Genomic DNA, 22,355 nt, shown 5'->3' on the forward strand with positions numbered 1-22,355 from the left:
ATTTTGTAAAGATTTCACTAAATTAAATGAAATCCTATAAAATCTCATCAAATCCTAATCTAATTTGAAATCTCATTTTATCAATAACCTAAAATGATATTTGTAATTTCAATTCCCACAAATTTAATCCAATTTCATTGTACCAACAAATATTATAAATCATATGTAAAGTCTAATAAAAAAAATTCAAAATTTAATTATTTAATAATTCGGTTAACCGAATTCTTTTCTATAAAAAACAAAAACCGAACATATTGGACCGATACTTAATTTCTAAAATTAAAACATATTTTCTTAATTAAAACCGAATTTGTGAATTAATTTGGTTGATGATTAATCTAATTTAATCGATATAATACTCACCCTAAAACAACTGATGCATTATATTAATCTAATTACTTGTGGACAGTTCATCGGTGGAACTTATGAAGTTTGATTAGTGCATCGTTTTACTTCATTGGATATAATTTTCTCTATTCCATGGGTTTAGTTTAAAAAAACTAAAGTTAATTAAAATAAGATTCAACTTTTGAATTTCGACTCATCTCTAAAAATCTTAGTTACAATGTTCGTCAATTATAATTTTTGATAAAACGACAAACTTTTGACCACAGCACAATCCGATATCCAACTTTTGAAGTTCGACTCATCTCTAAAAATCTTAGTTATGATCTTCGTCAATTATAGTTTTTTATAAAACGACAAATTTTTTATCATAACATAATCCGATTGATCAAACATACAAAGCCATTTATGCAAAAATTTCAGAAGGGTTTTCATGAGGTACAAGATTTAAACTTTATAATTATAATTACGATGAACATCCCATCTATTTTTTATTACTAGAGAAATGCACGTGCGTTGCACGTAGAGAAATAGAGATAATTTGTATATGATAATCTTATTTAAATATGTTGGAATTATTTTTGCAATAAGAATAACTATTAATAGATTAATAAATAGTTATTTGATAACAAATAAAATCATCACATTTTCTTGTCTTTGATTTAAAAACCCCTGAAATCTTTTTGTACCCATCGATTTTTATCTTCTTAGCTCTTTTTTTGTAGGCGGCAATTAGTTCGTCATCTCGAATCTTTATTTCATCTTCATCTTCATGTATCTTTATTTTTTGTTGATGCTTAATTCATTTGACTTTTCTACCTTTGGCGGTACATTGCTTTGTTTAGTTTGCTTGATAATCTTCCGAGATCTCCATTTCTTGATATTGACATTTGTTGTTGGATAATTGTCATGTATCTCAATAGCTTTTGCCACAATCTTTAACACCCCATCGGTTATCACGTATTTCTACTGAATTATCCAACTTGAATAAGAATGTGTGGAGCTTGGTTGACTTAATTAGCAAATCTTTATATGAGTTATTTGGTAAATTTTGCATTGAAAATTTTTATTGTTAGATTGAAAATCTAAATATTCTATTTATGTAGATATAAAATCATTTGTTTATTTTTCTTATACCTGGTCATGAATTTGAATGAAATCTTTAATAGAACATCCAACAAAAGATGATGCAACTTTTCCAAATAATGTTATTTTTACCGTCTCATTCTCATCTTCAATTGTGATTGTTATTCTATACCTGCAACATAAAAAAGTAAAGAAGTGATCATCTCTTTTTTTTTACCGTGATCTAAAACTTGGGTTGGGTATTGGTATTTTTTATTACCTTGGAATGATCTTAATTGGATAGTTGATGCAATTGGCACAACTTACTTTGTTGTTTGTTTTTGTAGCATCTTGGAAACAATGATCACATGCTTCATACCATGGAGTAGCTTTGTTTTCGATTTCCTTTATCTTGCTCCGTATCAAATAGTAGTTGTTCTATGTAAAAATAAGAAGCATTTCGAATCTTGGTTTAGTTTGAATGTTAGTTGTTAAAACTTTTAATATTTAGCATGGGCAAATTATCTGGTTTTTGTTTTGTATCATTTTAGTAATTAAAACTATTAAGATTCATAAACAGTAAATGCAGTACCTCCGTCAACATAGCTCGTTTTTTTTGTTACATCATCTAATGTCACTTGTTTGGCGTCTGTGAGTGTCTTCGTAACCCAAAGTTCTTTTAATTTATCTTGTTTTTGGTCTGCATCCAACCTACAAATTTATTATAAATAATAGTCTTTAAGCATTCATATATTATAAATAACAAAATGTCCACTGTTTTTATCTAGTTTCTAACATCATTTTATATATTTAAAAAGAAAGTTGTCATGCTAGAATAATTTTTGTGAATAAATAAGTAAGTTCATACAATTTATACAATGAAATGTATAACTCACAAATACGAAGAGTTAGAAATTCAGAAATACGTACCATGTTTGTATTTCTTTGGCGATATAACATAGTGGGTTAAGAATCATTGCAGTTGTAGGCGTAGTTTGTAAATGTTGTGCATCTGTTTCATTTTTTCAATTTACACCACATATTAGTCATTTTTGTTATAAAAAATACATTTAGAAAATGAAGAAAGAATGTTTGTTTTATAACATACTGAGAAAGATTTGCATAGTCAGATTGGAAAATTCAACAATAGGATGTTCAGACTCAATGCGCTTCATCAATTGCCCTTCGTATATTGCCAAGTCGTCCCACGTAGTGACAGAAATAGTTTCCATTCTAAACAAAATATTTTATATGTTACAAATTTTAAGATATGCATGTTTATATGTGGAATTTTTTTATTTAAATTTACCTCATGTTGAGAAGCATAACTTGTCTCATTTGACCTTCTGTTTTATCTAGTCTGGCGAAATTGCTTAATGGCATGACTTTATTTGGTATACCGATCACACCTGTACACATTTCATTGGTGTTATAAATATAAATATGACTTCTATTTTCAGTTGGAAAAATTATTTATTTACGCAGAACTTCTTTTGCATTCATGATATTGACGAGTTCGTCAAATCCCTTGAATTTAAATGTTAGGTGTGGCATCTTTAGCACCCGAGATAGCTCTGAAACTATGGTATTTTTTTTGTAAATTCAGCTGAAATTTGGGGTTGACATTTGAATATATGGAGTCTATGCATGTGAAAAGAGGGTTGTATATTGTATACCACTTATTGGTTTCCAATAACTTGCGAAAATATATTTTCATTGAAATTTGAGAAAATCAATCCATTAATCATTGTACCCTGTTTTTTGCAAAAAAAAAAAAAAGTAAGAAAGATTAATTTGATGGTAAAATACGTGAGTATGAATATTAAACTTGAGACATAAGTAAACTTATATATGTCTGTTTTAATTTTTTTTCAAAGTTAAAGAAATGAGCATATGCTGAGGAATAATATTTTTTATTACTCTGATGGTGGAATTATGTTTTTACATCATTTTGCGGTATATATATATATATATATATTTTAGTTATAGTAAAACTTATAAATATAAAAACTAATAATTATCAAAAACGAAAAAGAAATATAAAGGCTAATTATTTTCATATGAAATATATAATATTGCAAAAATAAAATGAAATTATTTATTATCTAATTAAATTTTATTATTTTGTTGGTTTAGTTTCGACAAATATATCAATATAAACTTTATTTTTAATATTTATATGCGAATAAAAAAATGATTTGCATCTCATTTTGGTGATTTGCATCTCATTTTGGTTCAATTTCTTTTCAATTTTTTCAGTATGGATTTATGGTTTTTTCGAATCACATTAAAAGTTAACACCCCTATATCAAAATCAGTGACTTGCTGATACATTTTGAACTATGTCGTATCTGGTTTTCATAATGAAAACAAAAAATAAATATGTTGCACCTAAAATATTTTTCACATAGAAATTTTTTTGCTAACTCAAAATTTAAAATTTTTTTATCACTTTTTGTGTTTCATATATAAATTAATTTATATGTAAGATAATTAAATGAAGAATCAATTATTAATTTTTTAACAGTGGTTCAACGTTTATGAGACAAAAAATGGTAATATAAGATAATTTTAAATGATCGTACTCTATGTTAAAAAAAATATTATAAATTAGTTTGAACATCAAATTTGTTGAGGGAAAAATAATTTGGTCGATCTGATTTAGTTGATATTTTCTTGTAGAAATGTTAATTATCAAATTATAATTGAATCTGGTTGAAGTAGTATTTTAATCAAATTGATTAAATAAACTAATTATTGTTTTTTTTCATTTTTTATGTAATTATTGTGGAGTGTATAATTCGGGAATTTTTAAAGAAAGATTAAAAGAATAAAATAAAATTTGTGATAATTTGTGTTATGCAGTTTTACATAAAAAGATACAATAATAAATCATCGGCGTAAAATTTCAATTAATGAAGATGACATCGTTTCTAGAGTAGATTGTTCGAATGATAAAAATCATACGAACAGAAGATATCTACTTTTAAAACACACAACTTTAATATCATATGTGTATGTAAGTTTTCAACTTTAGAAATCAAACTACTATTCTAATTTTAAATTTTCACTTTCATCAACTAACAAAAAGTTTTTTTAATAAATTGTCGCTGAAAAAAATCAACGAATTGTGGTATAAGAGTCAAAATGCATACTGCTTCCAACTTCTAAGTGACCATAATCGATCAAACATGTAGAAAACATAATATAAGCATTGTGAAATGAAACATGAATCTATCATATCAATATTCCACCAAAGAATTGAACCAGAATATTCAAACAAGCTCATCAAGCAATTCTCATAGAAAGATTAATTTGATGGTAAAATACGTGAGTATGATTGTGTTTGTAAATTTCAGAATACAAATAACTATAGGTACTATAACATATGTCACTGGAAATGTTTTTTTTTTTGGTAAAAAAAAGTTGAGATGTTTAACAATTATTTACTGTTGTGCAACAATTTGATGATAAAAATGAGGTGGTCAAATATGTATATATAAAAGTGAGTGAAAGAGAAAGTGTACATGCATGAAAATGAGTGAAAGAGTCAATTAAATAAATACAAGAATAAACAATTAAAGATGAGGAAGCAATTAAAGATGAGGAAGAGAATGGTACAAATTTAATGATGACAACTAATGATGACAACTAATTAACGAGGACAATAGAGTAAAATCACAATTCAATTCGTATATTTATATAGATATAGATTTAGTCGGTCTTGTGATTGATACCCATATGCATATTTCGAATATTAATTTCGTGCTTTATTGTGAGATTTTTCTATATATATTCCCATAATTAACTTTTTTTTGTCTTAATATCATTTTTATTTATAGTATTTGACATTTACCTATTACAAAAAATTATAACAGCAAACAAGAAAAATAAATTCTAAATATATTAAATACCCGATAATTAACCATTATTTTTTTTCACCTAAAAATTTATAAATAATAGTTTTTAATCAATTTGGAAAAAGAGATTTTGGCAATGTATCACATCTTATCCTTCTCCATGTGTCTGAACCGTGTCAATTCCAGCAAACGTAGAACCTTCTTCCACAGGGAAAAAAGAAACTGGTAGTATGTCCATGGATAATCCCAGCAAAGCCACTGAACACACAAAATCATGCAGAATAATCCTCTTCCCGCTACCATTTCAAGGCCACATAAACCCGATGATTCAGCTGGCCGACATTCTCCACTCCAAAGGCTTCACAATCTCCATCATACACACTCAGTTCAACTCCCCGGATCCATCCAAGTACCCTCACTTCATGTTTCATCTCATCCCCGACGGAGTATCGGAAGATCAAGCATCCAAACACGACATTCTGCGTGTCCTCCATCTCCTCAACACCGACTGTATCCCGCTCTTCAGTGAGTGCTTGGGGAAGTTATTATCCGCCCACGATGATATTGTATGTATAATTACGGATGCTATGATATATTCCTCGCAAGCTGTTGCGGAGGATCTTGGCATACCAAGGATTGCGCTCCGGACTAGTAGTGTTTGCTCCTTTTTAACCTTTGCTGCTCTTCCTGTTCTTCGAGAAAATGGGTTCTACTCTGATAATCTGGGTATGTTCCAATTTCTTGGGCTTAATTAACTGTATTTGAGAAAAGATTGACCCTTTTTTGTAATCAGATTCTAGATGGGAGGATCCAGTTGTTGAACTACCACCACTTAAAGTAAAAGATGTACTAGGAATTCACATCCGGAACCTGGATGATACGCTAAAGACCGTAAATGATATGGTTGAAGGAACAAAGAAAGCATCAGGCCTCATTTTCAACACCTTCCAAGATCTCGAAGAGCCAAATATAGCCAATCTTCATGAGCATTTTCGGCTACCCACGTTTTTAATCGGTCCGTTTCACAAATTCTTTTCCGCGGCCTCAAGCAGTTTGTTGACGCAAGACAGGAGCTCCATTTATTGGCTGGATACCCAAAAGACGAGTTCTGTTCTTTACGTAAGCTTCGGGAGTCTCGCGGCAATGGATGAAAAGGATCTAATTGAAGTGGCTTGGGGTCTGGCCAATAGTATGCAGCCATTCTTGTGGGTGGTCAGGCCTGGATTAGTCCAAGGCTCGGAGTGGCTCGAATCGTTGCCGGATGAATTCTTGGAGGTTACTGGTAAAAGGGGATACATTGTCAAATGGGCACCTCAGCAAGAAGTGCTATCTCATCCTGCCGTTGGTGGATTTTGGACTCACAGCGGATGGAACTCCATTCTGGAGAGTATTTGTGAAGGTGTTCCGATGATTTGCTCGTCTTTCTTTGGAGATCAGACGGTGAATTCCCGATACATAAACGACGTCTGGAGACTTGGGATCAAATTGGAATGCGGGTTCAAAAGAGAGGAGATCGAATCAGCTATCAGAAAAATCATGCTTGAAGGAGAAGGCCAAGATATCATAGAGAGACTTGTGTGTGTGAAGGAGAAAATCGATGGTTTTTCAAGCACGTCAGTGAATGCTTTATCTGATTTCATCTCTTCATTTAAGTCTTCTGTTGTTTGAAGTTGTAGCTGCAGTTTCCTGAAATAATAACTTTATTCTGTCTAAATTTTAAGATCTTTTCAGAGTTTTATTTTAATAACATTTGAAAACTCTAAGCCCATGGTCTATAATAATTTGAGTTGTGTTTTCGTGAGACCACAAAAAAATTTCATACCAAAAGGCAGAAATAATAATTTTTTTTTTATCTAAAATATTCCTAGTAATAATTTTTATTTTAAAATTGAGTTTTAGTTTCATATATTTCATTTTTGGCATTAGCTCCATGTGAGCGCTATATCAATGGCATGTGAGTAAATATTAAAATTGTCAAAAAGTTAATATGATAAATTAAAAATGAAATTTGATAATATAAATGATCAAATCAGAACATTTTATTTTGGAGTAGGTATCTTATGAGACGTTCTCACGAATTTTATCTGTGAGACGGATCAACCCTACCGATATTCACAATAAAAAATAATACTCTCAACATAAAAAGTAATATTTTTTCATGGATGACCCAAATAAGATATCCGTCTCACAAAATACGACTCGTGAGATCGTCTCACACAAGTTTTTGTTATATATATTTAAGTCTTTCGATTATACAATAACACATTACATTTTCCACACAAATTTTGAGATTATGTCCTAATTTGGGAAAAACAAGAGACACGAAAACAGCCGAGGATCAGCTTTCAAAACTTTTAAGCACCAGAAGATTTAAACGAAGAGATGAGATCAGATAAAGCATTCAGAGATTGGCTTGAAGAACCGTCTGTTTTTAAGGAAACATCTATTTTCTCCTTCCAACACAGGGCTCTTTCTCTTATTTCTTGGCCTTCTTTATCAAGCATTATTTTTCTGATTGCTGATTCAATCTCCTCCCTTTTGAACACATGTTCCAATTTGATCCCAAGTTTCCAGGCATCAGTTACGTATCGGGAATTCACTTTCTGATCTCCGAAAAAAGACGAGCATATCATGGGAACACCTTCACAAATACTTTCGAGAATGGAGTTCCATCCGCTGTGAGTCCAAAATCCACCAACGGCGGGATGAGACAACACTTCTTGCTGAGGTGCCCATTTGACAATATATCCTCTTTGACTAACCACCTCCATGAATTCATTCGGCAACGATTCGAGCCATTCCGAGCCTTGGACTAATCCAGGCCTGACCACCCACAAGAATGGTTGCATACTACTGGCTAGACCCCGAGTCATTTCTCTTAGACTCTCTCCATCGATGGTTGCAGCACTCCCAAAGCTAACATAGAGAACAGAACCCGGTTTTTGGATATCCAGCCAGGAAACAGAGCTTCTATCTTGTGTCAACAAACTGCTCGAGGCTGCCGAAAAGAATTTGTGAAACGGCCCGATTAAAAACGTAGGAACACGAAAAGGCTCATGAAAATTGGCGAGATATGGCTCTTCAAGATCTTGGATCGTATTGAAAATGAGGCCTGATGCTGTCTTTGTACCTTCTACTATATTAGATATGATCTTCAACGTAAAATCCAGGCTCCGGACGTGAATTGCTTGCACGTCTTTTACTCTAAGTGGTGGTAGCTCAAGAACTGGATCCTCCCCTCTAGAATCTGATATAAAAAAGGGTCAATCGTTTCTCAAACACAACTAATTAACCCAAAGAAATTAAAGCATACCCAGATCATCGGAGTAGAACCCATTTTCTCGAAGAACAGGAAGAGTGGCAAAGGCTAGAAACGAACAAACACTACTAGTCCTGAGCACAAGCCTTGGTATCCCAAGACCCTCCACAACAGCTTGCGAGGAAAACAAATTAGCATCCATAATTATACACGCGGTATCATTATGGGTTGACAATAGCTTCCCCAAGCAATCGCGAGTGGGCTTGATACAGTCGGTGTTGATGAGAAGGATGGCACTCAGAGGCTCATCTTTGTCCAATTGATCCTCCGATAATCCGCCGGGGATAAGGTGAAACGAGAAGTGAGGGTACTTGGATGGATCCGGGGAGTTGTATTGATGGTATAGGATGGAGATTGTGAAACCTCTGGAGTGGAGTATGTTGGCGAGCTGAATCATCGGATTCATGTGGCCTTGAAATGGTAGCGGGAAGAGGATTACTCTATGTGTATTTGTGTTTTGTGAGATGGATTTGCTGGGATTATCCGCCATGGTTACACGGTCCTCGAGCTTTTTTTCACTGAAGAAATGTTGCTCTGTTTCTTTGAACAGATAAAGTAGCAGAAGGAAGCGTGAATGATTGTAGAAAGTCGTCGAGTCAACATAGGAGGCTGCCATGGAACCAACAGGAGTAAGCCAAGCTTTAAATGGATAGGTCCCGCAGGGAGACTCCCCATGCGGGTGAAGTCCTCCACCCTTTTTTAAATTTATATATATATATATATATAATTTAAATCAACGATGAAACTAATATTATAGTTTAAAAAATGAAAGGAAAAAAAAAGAGTGGCTAGGATGAGCTGATTGTTGCATACCAACGGCCAAGATTAATCAACCTTTATTTAAAAAATTTAAAATATAGTTTAAAATAATAAAAAATCAAAAAATTGCAAAAAAATCTGAATTTAATTTAAAAAATTCAGAAAAATCACCGACGATCATATTTTGAAAATTCAGCCATACTCTTATAAATTGACTTCATTTATACTTTTTAAAAAATCACAATTTCTTTCATTTTCATTCCAAAAATTTAACTTACTTCTTCTTTCATTTTATTTTAAATCCAAATACGAAAATAGATTCATGGATAAACGATGATATCATACTCTTTCACCAAATTCTTCTCAATTCAAAATTACAAAATGAGGTTGAAAACGCGAAAAATAAATGAGATGGAACAAGAAAATATGATAATGAGAAAAGGTGTTAACAATTCAAAACTAAGTAGCTGGTCATAAACTTTCAAGGGTCCGGCGTGAAAATAAAATTGGCCCTTTGTATTCATAAAAAATAATAGTAAATTCGATGATATAAAAACAATTAAACGAATTCACAAATTTTGCATTTTAAATAAATAAGGTTATATTATATATATATATATATGTGTGTGTGTGTGTGTGTGTGTGTGTGGTGCAAGAGTCTTTTTAGCACATGGGATGACACCAAATAAGACAGGTTATCCAAATTGGTAGGATCTTTTTACGTTTTCGTTTATGGTTAAAAAACCAAAAATCAACTAAAGAAAATGGGAATTCGATTTTGATTTTATTTTCAATTTGGAACTCGGATTCAAAGAGCATCTTTACATGAAGAAAGTGTTATATTATTTTTTGCTATATTATATAATTTACTCTAGCTATGTAAACCATGTTTGGAGTCTTGTGTTGAGAAACATAAATAATTTAAATTTTGATGATAACAAAATTTTTTTAATTATATTTCTAACATATTTAATCAAATATCAAGTTACTATATCAAGTTGAAAGCTGAAATTTGAAATCAACCAAGTCGAAAATCTAGCAAACTGTAGTTGTTTGATGATACATCACAGCTCGGTAATGCAAATGACAAGTCACCAAAAAAACTAAATAGAATTTTACACAAGTCATATCTCTCAACAGCTCAATTTGATTTGAAAGTTATTTAGGCGAAATATTATTCGCAAAATTGATCTGATGGAAACAGAAACAATAATCAGCTTGAATGGGGCAATTATGGTATTTTGATCATATTTCTCGGTTCAATTATTCAAATGAAACGATTCAATATGCATTATAAAGCCAAGAGAACGATATACAAATCATCTTCATAAGTCATAGTCTGAATAGGAGCATAAAAAGCTGACAAACCAAGATGAAATTGTTAGTTCTGCACATAATGAAGAACAAGTTCTAGATTACTAACAACCTGATCTGTCAAGCATAAGCTCTTTCCGCCTCCCCTCTATTTTTGAAAGACTGGTGGACAACATCCTTATATCCATTAACTTTAGAAGATGGTTCTTCCCACGTGTCATAAATACCTGGTTCACGCCCAACAAAAACGACATATGTTTTCTCCTATAATGTACAAAAAATCACAAACGTTTTCAACATGCATCAAGAGAATATTAAAATTACAAACAATTAAAAATTAAACAACACATCATTGTTAAAACTCAACAACACAAGTATAGCACTGATGCAGCTCATGGGCAATAATCAATGAGTTGGAACAACAACATTATCAGAGATTTAAGAATCGTGGATCTTTTTCACTGGAAATTTTCGGCCGAGAATCTTTTCACTAAGATTTTCACTCTATCGGTGCGTGAAATGAGTCTTCGACAGTTGCCCATTTCTCTTCTGAAATTTGAGCATTCTTTATAAATTTTGTTTTTTTTTTAAAGAAGAAAAATACAGCTGGCAGTTGGCGTCCAAGTAGGGTGCAGGGTAACAAGTATATATATATATATATATATATATATATATTCTCTTTTTCTATTTTCAACTTATGCTTGAACATATTTATTACATTCTAAAAAAACATATTTATTACAGCTGAATATTGAAGAGTCTGAATTTATATCTAAAAAATTATATTTATTACATTCTAAAATACACATTCGATTTTACGGATGTGTCAACTCATCCATTGAGTCTTTATCAATCAGACAACAAGTTTCATGAATCTTGACTCTGACTCTACAGTTGATTGTTATATAATATAACATGAAACAAGATTGAGATTTAAACCTAACTCAATTTAAAAAGTTAATTTACGTTTATATATATAATTTTCAATGATTTAATCAAATAGACTGTGAGATAGCTAACATAGACACATATTATATAAACCTGAATACCGGAGAAAAAACCTAATATATAAAGTAAAATCCGATGTTTATGGAAAATATGGTTATTTAGACATAAAAGTATTTACTTGGAGACATTTTGTCTGGATATTATTATTTGGAGACATTTGAACCATTTCCTTCGTGTGAGAAGCTGAGAGGGCACATAATTTAATGCGAGAATAATTCCCAGTAACTCAAAAGAGTACGATTATTTAATTGATTGCAATTATTATCATTCAAAGGCTGATGGATAGTGTCGATGCTATTTGTGGGACAGTGACTCCAAAATATCTTAGTCATTGATTTTAAAGAAATTGGTGGATCCCACATATGCGTGGTTAAAATTGGGCCTTTGATCTTCTTATGGGAGCAGTGCCCCACAAGGTAGGGATGAAATGTTCCGGTTGATAGACGAACTGTTTTCACATTGACCCACTTTGATCTTTTACCATTACACATCAAAAACAATTATCTCATTCGATTTTTCGAGACCCACGATTATTAGGACGAGGGAATGTGATGAATGGAAAACTGTATTTAAAATCAAATACGGGTAATATGAGTGGATGATAGACAAAAATTTGTGTGAGACGATCTCACGGGTCGTATTTTATGAGACAAATATCTTTTTTGGGTCATTCATGAAAATGTATTACTTTTATGTTAAAAATATTACTTTTTATTGTGAATATCGGTAGGATTGACCCATCTCACAGATAAAGATTCGTGATATCGTCTAACAAAAGTCCTATTCCTTGATGATGATATCTTTTCAGGTTAAATTTTGGAGTTAAAAATAATATGTTATTTTTGTCTTACAAGAAAAATGACACTTCCCCTGACAAAAATAGCCTATTGTTACTCGCCATTCACACCTTTTGACAATGTGCAATTCGGGGTTAAAATCGGAATCTTGCACGTTTGCGACACTTCTCTGTCTCCCACCCGTGTCCAACTCATCTACTCTTTTCTCAGCAACTTTTTTTGTTTTTCAAGAATTTCAAGAATCTCTCGAGCTCCTTTTTCCACTTCCATTTCCACTTTTTTTTTTTGAAATACCTTTCGGCTTCTCTAGCTCTTCCATCTCCTTTTCACCGTAGAAGGAAAACGACATCTTCATATTTTCGAAAAGCTGCAACCTTTAAGCAATTGAGAATTCCTGGAAAAGTTCAAAATTCTATCAGTTTCACTTATATGTTGAGGTGAGCTTTTGTCACTTTTTTTTAAAAGTTTGAGTTTCCATTTGTAGAGATTTTGAGTTGCTGTTGAATCATAGTGGTGGGTTTTCGGTCTGAAGTTAGTGATTTGTCAAATTTTTGCCTTTGGTTATTTTTTGATTTGATTTTGGGATTATTGTGTGTGATGGTGTTACTTTGCTACTTTAAGAACAAATATGGTGGTTCTACGTTTTCCTGGAATTCGAAGCTGTTAAAGTTTAAAAGATGGTAAAATATTCTTCAAAGATTGAGATTGCTCAATTGCATTACATGTGGATGGATTTTGTTGCAGATATTCCGAAGTAAATTATGAAAATGGTGATTTTTTTTCCTATCAGTTTTGATATCTAAATAATCCACTTGATTTTTTATACATATTTTGAATGAGTTCTGGGGATTGGTTTCTTGTGACCTTTTGCAGTTCCTCGGAATAACGAAGTAGTGAATGCAATAAAATCCTAACGAATAGGAATACTGAAGTCCACCAAAAACTTCGTTTTATATGTAAACAACTTCGATTATTACCGTCCGCTCTGTTTAACAGCATTGTACACATTTCCATTTTCTTGGGTGTGCTTATATACTATCTTCATGATTTGATCAGCAAATTAATCTATACCACTACAAGTTGCAAGTTGATATTTTACTTTTAGACATGTGTCATTTGCTTTCTTAATTACTCTTCTAAATCATGTCCGCTGATTTTGCGAGCTCGTAAATGAGTAGGTTTATCAAATAATGAGTTTGATTTTGATTTTTGGATCATACAAAGACTCTTTCTTTGTTTAGTTCCCATTGGGTTTGCCGCGTTCATTTATTGACGGATTATTTTGACAATTCTATTTGGTCTAGTGAAAATTCTAACTCTCCTTATGAGTTGATGATTTCATATTGAAATTTGCATTTAGAGTACGGGTACTGAAGGTGGAGAAGGACTTGATGCATAATAAAGTTTGATCATATACTTTAAGTTTAATTTAGAGCCTAACAGTTACAGCAGGTGGGGGCGTTATTTCTGTTTTAAAAGAATACAGATGGATACTTGATTACATTCACTGACGAAGGTAGTAGGAGGTCAATCGGTCCCTACAAAATTTGCCGAGTTATCTTCTTTGATTGATGCATGTTAAATAATTTTCCTTAGAGACATTTCTTAAAGTATATGTTAACAAAAAAATCAACAACTTTGGAAGTTTCATAGGCTTCATGTTGATTTACTCTGTATGTTTTTTAACCAGGGATTAAAGTAGATCTATCGGCTGTTGGAGTTATCGACGAAACCTTTCACCTTCCACAAGGATACTCAAGACTTCCCCTATAGGTATGTATACTAAATATGATAAAACAAACTTACAGCTATTCGAAAATAATAATGTTTTAAAAAGAAATGAACAATATAGAACCATTTTATAGCATTTTCACATTCTATAATAATCATTATTATACTGCATGTGTACTGTGCACCTATACAGAAGTGATATTTGAGTATTGGTAGGCAAAAAATCGAATAATAATGATAATATTCATGTATCTATATGTAATAATACATTATAACAACAATAATAATAGTTGTTTCTTCAAATTCTAAAAATGTACTTGTCTTATAGCAGAAGTGTATCATCATATAGAATGAAAAAAAATAATAATAATAATATTATTCTTGATTATGATAAAGAATGAAGTGGAATTAATGATTAAAATTTTTCCTAATTAGATAAAAATAGAATTCATTGTAGTCTCTTCATTCTAGTAACTGTAGTAGTCCATTTTACTTCTAGCGATAGTAGTTGTGATTCTTGTGACCATGAGAATGAATTAGAATTAATGGTTAGAATTCATTACGAAAAGTATAATACTCCAAGAATATCCCAACCGTGGATTTGTCATAAATTTGGCGTTTTATTGTGTGTAGTGATGTCTTACAAAGAGTGATAGCTGTCCTTGAATGAGTGGTCCATGTATGAATTTGTTATTTGTTAAATAATAATGATGATGAAGATGAGATGATGTTGATTGAACATTTGGTAGAGCTGATATCTGAATAACTGAATTCTCTGAACTTATGTTCAAACTAATCGAACCAATCTATTAAATTTTATCAACCTGAACCTAACCGAAATAATGAAAACAACCCAACTAACCGTAATAATCAAATGAAAACATGTATAGTTTCTTTTCCCCCATAAAATTCGATTTATTTAGTTTTTGGAAAATAAAATCAAAACCGAGCCAAGTAATCGAAACAAAAGATAAACTCAAAATTTCTAAGCCGGTTTTTGAAATAACAGCCAAATATCTGAGTTCGATCCGTTAGTTTGGTTGAACCAAACTTTTGCATTCCCCTGATAAAAATAGTAATGTGTAACTTCTATTTTATAACTCAATTTCATGAATTTGCTGTTAGTATATAATTTATTTTGGTTAACTATTTTAGAGGAAATGAAAGGTTTTATCTTATAATCCTTTGATTTATGAGTAAAGTTGGATGCAGTATAAGGTTATAGCCGTCAGGAATTTCAGAGGTTTTAAAGCCATTTATATGATTATTTGATACATAAATTTATATTGGCGTTTGTTGATCTACCATTTACAGTTTCAATTTAATTGAATTTCAGTTAGTTAGCTGAAGGCAAAAGTGCAATCCTGTGAAGCTTGATGACGAATTTTAAAATATGGATTCAAGCTCTCATACTGTTTTGTGGAGTATTCTTCAATTCTGCAGGTCGATCGGCAGACTCGATTTTTTGTTCACCTGATTCTTGTCTTTGACTCATAACCTGGTTTTAAAGTTACTATCTTCGTCATGTAAACTCATTTTCGGAGATTATTTAACTGTGTTTTACAGGATGAACTTCTAGATGATTATTTTTAGTCCCCTCTGCACCTTTGATTTCTAGTCAAAACTTAGAGTTCATTTTCTTGCGCATGTCTTTCTTTTTTGTCAAAATTGCCATACATTTCTCTTATCATATGTTAATAGATTAATAATTTTCTAGATTTTTGAGGGATGTAAATAGCAATTAAATTAATCAGCAATTTATATAATTGTTGGGTAGCGATAATTATTGCCAGTATACTGTGTGTGAACTTATATCGCATAGTTGTCGAAATTTAGAACTCTGACAGATTTAAGGTGCACCATCAACACTACCTTCCAAAGCTTTTAGTACAATTTCATAGGTGTGATCCTCTAGCAATCATTAGAACCTATTTTTTCATCTATGATTTACTAAGAAAACTGCACTGAAATTCCTATGCAGGGGCCTTTATTGGGATAAATATTGGTACTGAGGTTTCAAACCTACCTTCGGCTGCTGATATTGTTGCGATCCTTAAAGCTCAAAAATTGACTCATGTCCGCCTTTTTGATGCCGATTCACACATGCTGAATGCACTATCAAATACTGGCATTGAAGTCATGGTTAGTGTCACAAATGAGGAAGTGCTAGGTCTCGGGGAATCAGCTTCTGCAGCAGCAGCGTGGATTAATAAGAATGTTGCAGCTTATGTCCCCTCGACCAATATTACAGCAATTTCTGTTGGGAGCGAGGTTCTTACTTCTATCCCTAATGCCGCACCAATCTTAGTCCCTGCTATGAATTACCTGTATAAAGCCTTAGTTGCATCAAATCTGAACCATCTAATTAAAGTGTCGACCCCACATTCAATGGATATAATTCCTAGAGCTTTTCCTCCTTCGACTGCCACCTTTAACACGACGTGGAACTCTACTATTTTCCTGATCCTTCAATTCTTGAAAAACACAAATTCCTTTTACATGTTAAATGCTTATCCTTATTATGAATATGTTAAGAGCGGTGGCATTTTTCCTCTCGATTACGCGCTTCTCCAACCACTCTCCTCGGTCAAACAAATTGTGGATCCTAACACCCTTTTCCGCTATGACAATATGTTGGATGCTTTGGTAGATGCCACTTACTATTCTATAGCTGCTTTCAACTTTTCAAGAATCCCAATTGTTGTGACTGAAACTGGTTGGCCATGGTTCGGTGGTGCCAATGAACCTGATGCTACTGCACAAAATGCGGAAGCATATAATAACAACTTGATCCGTCGTGTGTCAAATGATTCAGGTCCCCCGAGTCAGCAGGCCATTCCAATAAATGCTTATATTTACGAGCTCTTTAATGAAGATCAGAGGCCGGGGCCTGTTTCAGAGAAAAACTGGGGTGTGCTTTTCACCAATGGTACCACTGTCTATGACATAAGTTTGAGTGTTTCGGATGATCTTCCCAATTTTTCTTCCGTCTTTTGTATTGCAAAACCGGGTGGGGACGAGAGATTGCTTCGAGATGGGCTCAATTGGGCATGTGGGGCTGGTCGATCAGATTGCCGAGCTATCCAGCAAGGACAGCCCTGTTACTTCCCCGATACATTGCAAAATCATGCTTCTTATGCTTACAATGATTACTATCAGAAGAAGTGGAATTCTGGTGGGACTTGTGACTTTGGCGGCACAGCTACGACAACTACTGTTGATCCTAGTAAGTTGATTTAATTTATTCTAGAAACTATTTTTTTCAAAAGTTTGAGCATATGGGAGCTTGCTAAATAATAGTTTTAAATCTTAACACACATGTACATGTAAGCTTGAGACTGAAGTATATATGTGCCGAATCAATGTCCAAAGATCACACATGGATGTCAATTGAGTATAAGCCAATGAAAGCATAAAAAAATATGAACCATGCGAACCGAAAAGATATAGCACACCGGGTATTTTGAACTTAAGAGCTCCTGTCTTTAATTATTGAATTTATGTGTTTATTGCCACAGAAGCCATATTTTTTTAAAGTAATCTTTGCCCCTTTTGGCTTCTGATGATTGAATATTTCATATTACTGCGTTAATATCTATTATTTCTTTTTCCTGAATACCGTTTCTTCGATGTCAAAAAGTTATATTCCTTTTTTAGTTTGGCAACTGACTGCTTACTAGCTCTCGGTATCACAGCTCGGTATTTTAACTGTGATACCGATATGCTACCTCATTACAATCCACAATTATGAAATATATATATGTTCAAGATATCTAGATTCTACAATAGTTGATGCATGTAAACATGAAAATTTGTTGGTAAAGGTTGTATTCTGATACTGGCAAACAAAACCGATTCCTTATGATGTCGGTCTCGTGGAGCTGCAACGAAGTTGTAGAATTCTTCAAATCTTGGAAACCGGAAGTAATTTTTTGTTTCGGAAAACTTCCGAACATGTTTTTAATACATTCCATGCTGCTGGATGCAGAGAATTATAAGATATTCATGTTTGGTAACGTTCCTTTTTCCATCTGTTAACTTGCAGGTTATGGATCCTGTAGATTCACGGGGAGGTAAGTGCACCCCGCCTTTTTCAGTGTCTTTTATCTGATCAACATATAATGAAATACAAAAGAATAATCAGCAAAATACATACATAGGACCTCTGTTCATGATACAGTATTAATAGAGCTAAAATTCTGCTGATACCTTTTAATCTAGAATACAATGATCACTTATGACAGGTGAAATACATTGGGATATAACTAAATCACCATATGATATTAAAGATAAATTGTAGTCTTTGAAAAAATATATTTTTGAACTTTTAACGGTATATGTTTGCTTTGCGTTTTGAATGCAGTTCGAATGCTAGCACCGGCGCAGTGTTTCAACCTCCAGCGTTCGGACCCATTGGTCCATCCTCAGGAAGCTCAAAGAACTTGGTCCATTCTGTTCTGGTAGTTGTGATGATTTCTACTTTGTTTTTGCTTAATATGAATTTGAGAAACATTCCGTAGTCGAGAAACCGGAAATCATGATTTTTTTTTTATAAAAAAACATTGATGAGTTTTTCATTAACACGCTGAGATTGTGATCTCAGTTTATGCACTAGATTCTGGCAACATTTTGATATATGATGTTGAGTTCAAATTTTAATTCAGAGGATACAATCTTGATCTAGAACTTGGCAAATGAATTGATTTTGGTATAATTGATTTTTTGATCATTATTTTTAACTTTTCACTTTGCAACACTCACTCGATTGATTATATAACATTTTTCGTATTTGTTTACATTATTTTAGTTTTATTTCAATAGTTTTAGTAATTTATCTCTACAAATGATCTTTTTTTCTTTCTGAAATTGAATATTCCGGTTCTCTAAAGATTAAAAGATGAAAGTAACCTTATGTGGTGGGAAGGAACAAGAATAAAGCAAAGGATTCATGCCTGAAAAAGAAATTGTATGCTGTATATACTTTTGTCACTTTATTCCAATCCTGTGTTTTATGTTATGTTATATTTTCTATTATACAAATATATATGATAAACTTTATTTTATGTAAAATTCATCTTTCAAACAATGAAATTTAAGAACGATTCAATCATATATTTTTGTACGATAGAAAATGTAACAGAAAATGCTGCTATAGACATTGTTCCATGCTATGGTTAGGAGATTGTACTGTCTCATAGATAATTATTTTATCTCGACAAAATCCAAGAAATTTATCGTGTATCAAGTTAAACAATTTCAATCGTGAATTTCAAATATAGTTATTCCTCCAATCGTTTAGATCCAAATGCAACCTAACGAGTTTCACTAATTCATGCATAAATCATGGGACAATCGAAACCTGTTTGTTCATTAACATCACAAAAGATTTAACATGGCTCTGTTATTTGATGATAACAAGAGCATTTAACAATCAATCAATCTCAAGAAACTGGTGCATCCATGGATTCTATGTCTTTTACCAAACGTTCGAAACTATTATACGACGATCCACCTTCAACCAAGCATCGTTTAGCCGATTTCGCCATCTGATCAGCCCTTTGCAAGAACTCCTCCTTTCTCACCTCCATAAGATCCCTGACCATTTTCTCCACCAGATTCCTGTCACTAGTGTCTTTCATATCCAATCCAAGATTCCATACGTTCCCAACGAACCGGCTGTTGACTTGTTGATCGAGGAAATAAGGCCAGCAAATCATCGGCAAGCCTTCAAACACGCTCTCTAAAGTCGAGTTCCATCCGCTGTGAGTCAAGAATCCGCCAACAGATGGATGAGCTAAAACCTCTTCTTGAGGTGCCCAGTCGACTATATACCCCCTCTCTTTCGTACCTTCGGATACCTCGTCTGGAATTCGACTCCCCGAGTCCTTGTTAAGGATTGAATCCGGCCGTATGACCCAAAGGAATCTCTGACCACTGTTTACCAAACCATGCCAGAACTCCATATATTGCTCACTTGTTATATTAACAAGACTTCCAAAACTCACATAAATCACAGATTTCGACGGCTGTGCATCGAGCCATGCCATGCAGGTCTGGTCCTCTTCCCACAAACTATTCGAAAAAGTGGGCTGCGATGACCCTCGAGCGGCTAGTTTCGCTTTCAGATGGGCATGTAGCGGTCCTATGGTGTAAATATTCGGACACAAACTACGAATCTCAGAAAGGATCGGACCTTCTAGTTCTTCAAACGTGTTAAGTATAAGACCATAGGCTCGTGGTATTTCATCACATTCCGTTCTATACAATAGGATATTCTGGTCAGCTATGTTGCCAGATCGGCAAAAACTTGGCAGATCACGACGCCGGAGAAATCTTTCCATTCCCGGTACACTCTTTATCAGCTCATCCATATCATCTCCTACAAGAAAAAAAGATTAAATGAAGTTCACAAAGAACTTGAGACCTATCAAGAAATTATTTAAATAGTTAGATTTTACAAGTATAACTCACACCAATAAATTAGCACTACATACCAATCACTACTTATGGTTTTCATAACTATATTTGCAGCCTGTAACTAATTTTGAAAATTTTAACCAATCTAACTTATCAATGAACCAACCAACAACAAATTTTTTTTAAAAAAGCAAAAAGATTCAATTTTTTTTAACAAAAACCGCGGTAACAGAACCGATATTTAAAAAATTGAAGAACGAAACTAAATGAATCAAATCTGTAGAAAACACAAACCATTTTGAGGAAAAAAAAAACCAAACCCGATTAATCTAACAGTTATTCTAAAAATAGTAATCTTATCACTGAAATGAATCACTAAACCAGTTCAATTCAATCGGTTATTTTAGTTTAAAAGAAGTTTTGCTCATTGAACATGAATAACAATAATAATCTCATTAAATGGATAGAAAATAGTAAAATTGGTTTTTGAGCTTTAATTATTCAAATTTCAGTCCAATAATTTTGCTTCTTTTTGCAATTTTCATCCTTTTTTGTCAAAAGATTGAAATGACATCATATCATATAATATTATGTGATATTCGATAATAGAAGTATTAATACTAAAGACTAAAATTTAACCAGTCGATGGATAAAAATCAAAATTAAATCAATTTATAAAACGATATTTCAAATACCATTGAAGGGAATCTCTCCAGCTTCAATAAGCTTGGGAAGACAGAAGAACACCCAAAGGCAGCAAGCACTAATCGTCCTCACGTAGAAAACAGGAATCCCAAGCTCGTTCCCCACATCACACGTGAATCCCAGAATGCCATCGGCAACGATACACGACACTCTCCGGCGAGAATCCGACTCCAGGCACCCAGAGCTCAGCATCTCCTTAAACAAAGGCTTGGTTTTACGCCTCAAGGAATCGAACAGCTCGATGAATCTGTCCCCCCGGGGGTGATCCTCCGGCAGCCCATCTGACACGGTCTTGATTTGGAAATTTGGGTAGTGGTCGAAACGGGACTGGAAGTTGGAGTGGCGCTGGAGGCGGGAGTTGATGTAGTCTGTGACCACGAAGGTTATGTGGAGATCTGCTAGACAGAGAAGCTCGGCGAGCTTGAGCATGGAGTTTACGGGGCCTTGGAGGGGTAGTGGGAAGAGGAGTACGTGCGGCGGGAGCGGGGAGCGGGTCATCGGGGAAGGAGACTGGAGCATATCTTTGGTGCAAGTATATTCGATGATTGATTTCTCTTCTTGTTTTCAATAATAATGGTGCTTTCCCTTTTTATCAAAACAGGCAAAATGAAATAGTTTTTTTTTTAATATCAACTTGTTTAATTTCGGAGTTAGATTAGTTAACTTTTCAATGAATAGTTTTGATACACTAATTTTTTATTTTTGTTATTTTAGTGTAATTGCTGATATAATATTGAAAAATGACGAGGTGACATTGGAATATTCGAAAATTATTGACTTATCAAATATCACGTCAACATTTTGATCAAAATATTCGAAAATTGTATCAAAACCAAACAATAAAAATTTCGGTAGATTAAAACCAAAAATGAGTCAAGTTAATGTCGTAATACGTAATTTTCACCTTAGAATATATATAACATATTACATAGTGTATCCTCCTCAAATATGTTGGCTGCTTTTTTTGGATATCTCATATATGCGGTAATTTTGCACTTTATATGTGTTATTTTTATTAATATCTCATTATTAGTA

General features: G+C 33.0%; 4 protein-coding genes across 5 annotated transcripts; 2 read left to right on the forward strand and 2 right to left on the reverse strand.

Annotated features, from left to right (window-relative positions):
• Positions 1–5,394: 5,394 nt before the first annotated feature.
• On the forward strand, positions 5,395–7,030 carry LOC142525499 (UDP-glycosyltransferase 76B1-like). The gene is made up of 2 exons (XM_075629813.1): positions 5,395–5,996; positions 6,064–7,030. The coding sequence occupies exons 1-2, from the start codon at positions 5,501–5,503 to the stop codon at positions 6,936–6,938; spliced, it is 1,371 nt and encodes a 456-aa protein (XP_075485928.1). The 5' UTR covers positions 5,395–5,500; the 3' UTR covers positions 6,939–7,030.
• Positions 7,031–7,505: 475 nt separating this feature from the next.
• Positions 7,506–9,227, reverse strand: LOC142524795 (UDP-glycosyltransferase 76B1-like). The gene is made up of 2 exons (XM_075628899.1): positions 8,584–9,227; positions 7,506–8,517 (listed from the first exon to the last, which is right to left on the reverse strand). Exons 1-2 carry the CDS (start codon positions 9,203–9,205, stop codon positions 7,625–7,627), a joined length of 1,515 nt encoding a protein of 504 aa, XP_075485014.1. The 5' UTR covers positions 9,206–9,227; the 3' UTR covers positions 7,506–7,624.
• A 3,405-nt stretch (positions 9,228–12,632) lies between these two features.
• On the forward strand, positions 12,633–18,863 carry LOC142524687 (glucan endo-1,3-beta-glucosidase 4). Of its 2 annotated transcripts, none has more exons than XM_075628744.1 (6): positions 12,633–12,904; positions 14,158–14,240; positions 15,543–15,641; positions 16,180–17,424; positions 18,244–18,271; positions 18,562–18,863. In XM_075628744.1, exons 3-6 carry the CDS (start codon positions 15,575–15,577, stop codon positions 18,716–18,718), a joined length of 1,497 nt encoding a protein of 498 aa, XP_075484859.1. In that variant the 5' UTR covers positions 12,633–12,904; positions 14,158–14,240; positions 15,543–15,574; the 3' UTR covers positions 18,719–18,863. The 2 variants fall into 2 exon arrangements, with proteins under 2 accessions (XP_075484859.1, XP_075484858.1); XM_075628743.1 differs by having other exon boundaries at positions 12,634–12,904; positions 15,535–15,641.
• Positions 18,864–19,452: 589 nt separating this feature from the next.
• On the reverse strand, positions 19,453–21,897 carry LOC142525077 (7-deoxyloganetic acid glucosyl transferase-like). Its single transcript, XM_075629248.1, has 2 exons — positions 21,311–21,897; positions 19,453–20,577 (listed from the first exon to the last, which is right to left on the reverse strand). Exons 1-2 carry the CDS (start codon positions 21,837–21,839, stop codon positions 19,640–19,642), a joined length of 1,467 nt encoding a protein of 488 aa, XP_075485363.1. The 5' UTR covers positions 21,840–21,897; the 3' UTR covers positions 19,453–19,639.
• Positions 21,898–22,355: the final 458 nt, after the last annotated feature.

This window comes from Primulina tabacum, chromosome 14 (assembly GCF_025594145.1).
Source record: "Primulina tabacum isolate GXHZ01 chromosome 14, ASM2559414v2, whole genome shotgun sequence".
Taxonomy (NCBI): Eukaryota; Viridiplantae; Streptophyta; class Magnoliopsida; order Lamiales; family Gesneriaceae; genus Primulina; species Primulina tabacum.

Coding starts and splice junctions, on each gene's coding strand:
- LOC142524795 (XM_075628899.1), bottom strand. CDS start 9,205: ATGGCAGCCTCCTATGTTGACTCGACGACTTTCTACAATCATTCACGC. Junction 8,518..8,583: donor GTTCTACTCCGATGATCTGG/GTATGCTTTAAT, acceptor TTTTTATATCAG/ATTCTAGAGGGGAGGATCCA.
- LOC142525077 (XM_075629248.1), bottom strand. CDS start 21,839: ATGCTCCAGTCTCCTTCCCCGATGACCCGCTCCCCGCTCCCGCCGCAC. Junction 20,578..21,310: donor TGGAGAGATTCCCTTCAATG/GTATTTGAAATA, acceptor TTTTTCTTGTAG/GAGATGATATGGATGAGCTG.
- LOC142525499 (XM_075629813.1), top strand. CDS start 5,501: ATGTCCATGGATAATCCCAGCAAAGCCACTGAACACACAAAATCATGC. Junction 5,997..6,063: donor GTTCTACTCTGATAATCTGG/GTATGTTCCAAT, acceptor TTTTGTAATCAG/ATTCTAGATGGGAGGATCCA.
- LOC142524687 (XM_075628744.1), top strand. CDS start 15,575: ATGACGAATTTTAAAATATGGATTCAAGCTCTCATACTGTTTTGTGGA. Junction 15,642..16,179: donor AGTATTCTTCAATTCTGCAG/GTCGATCGGCAG, acceptor ATTCCTATGCAG/GGGCCTTTATTGGGATAAAT. Junction 18,272..18,561: donor TCCTGTAGATTCACGGGGAG/GTAAGTGCACCC, acceptor TTTTGAATGCAG/TTCGAATGCTAGCACCGGCG.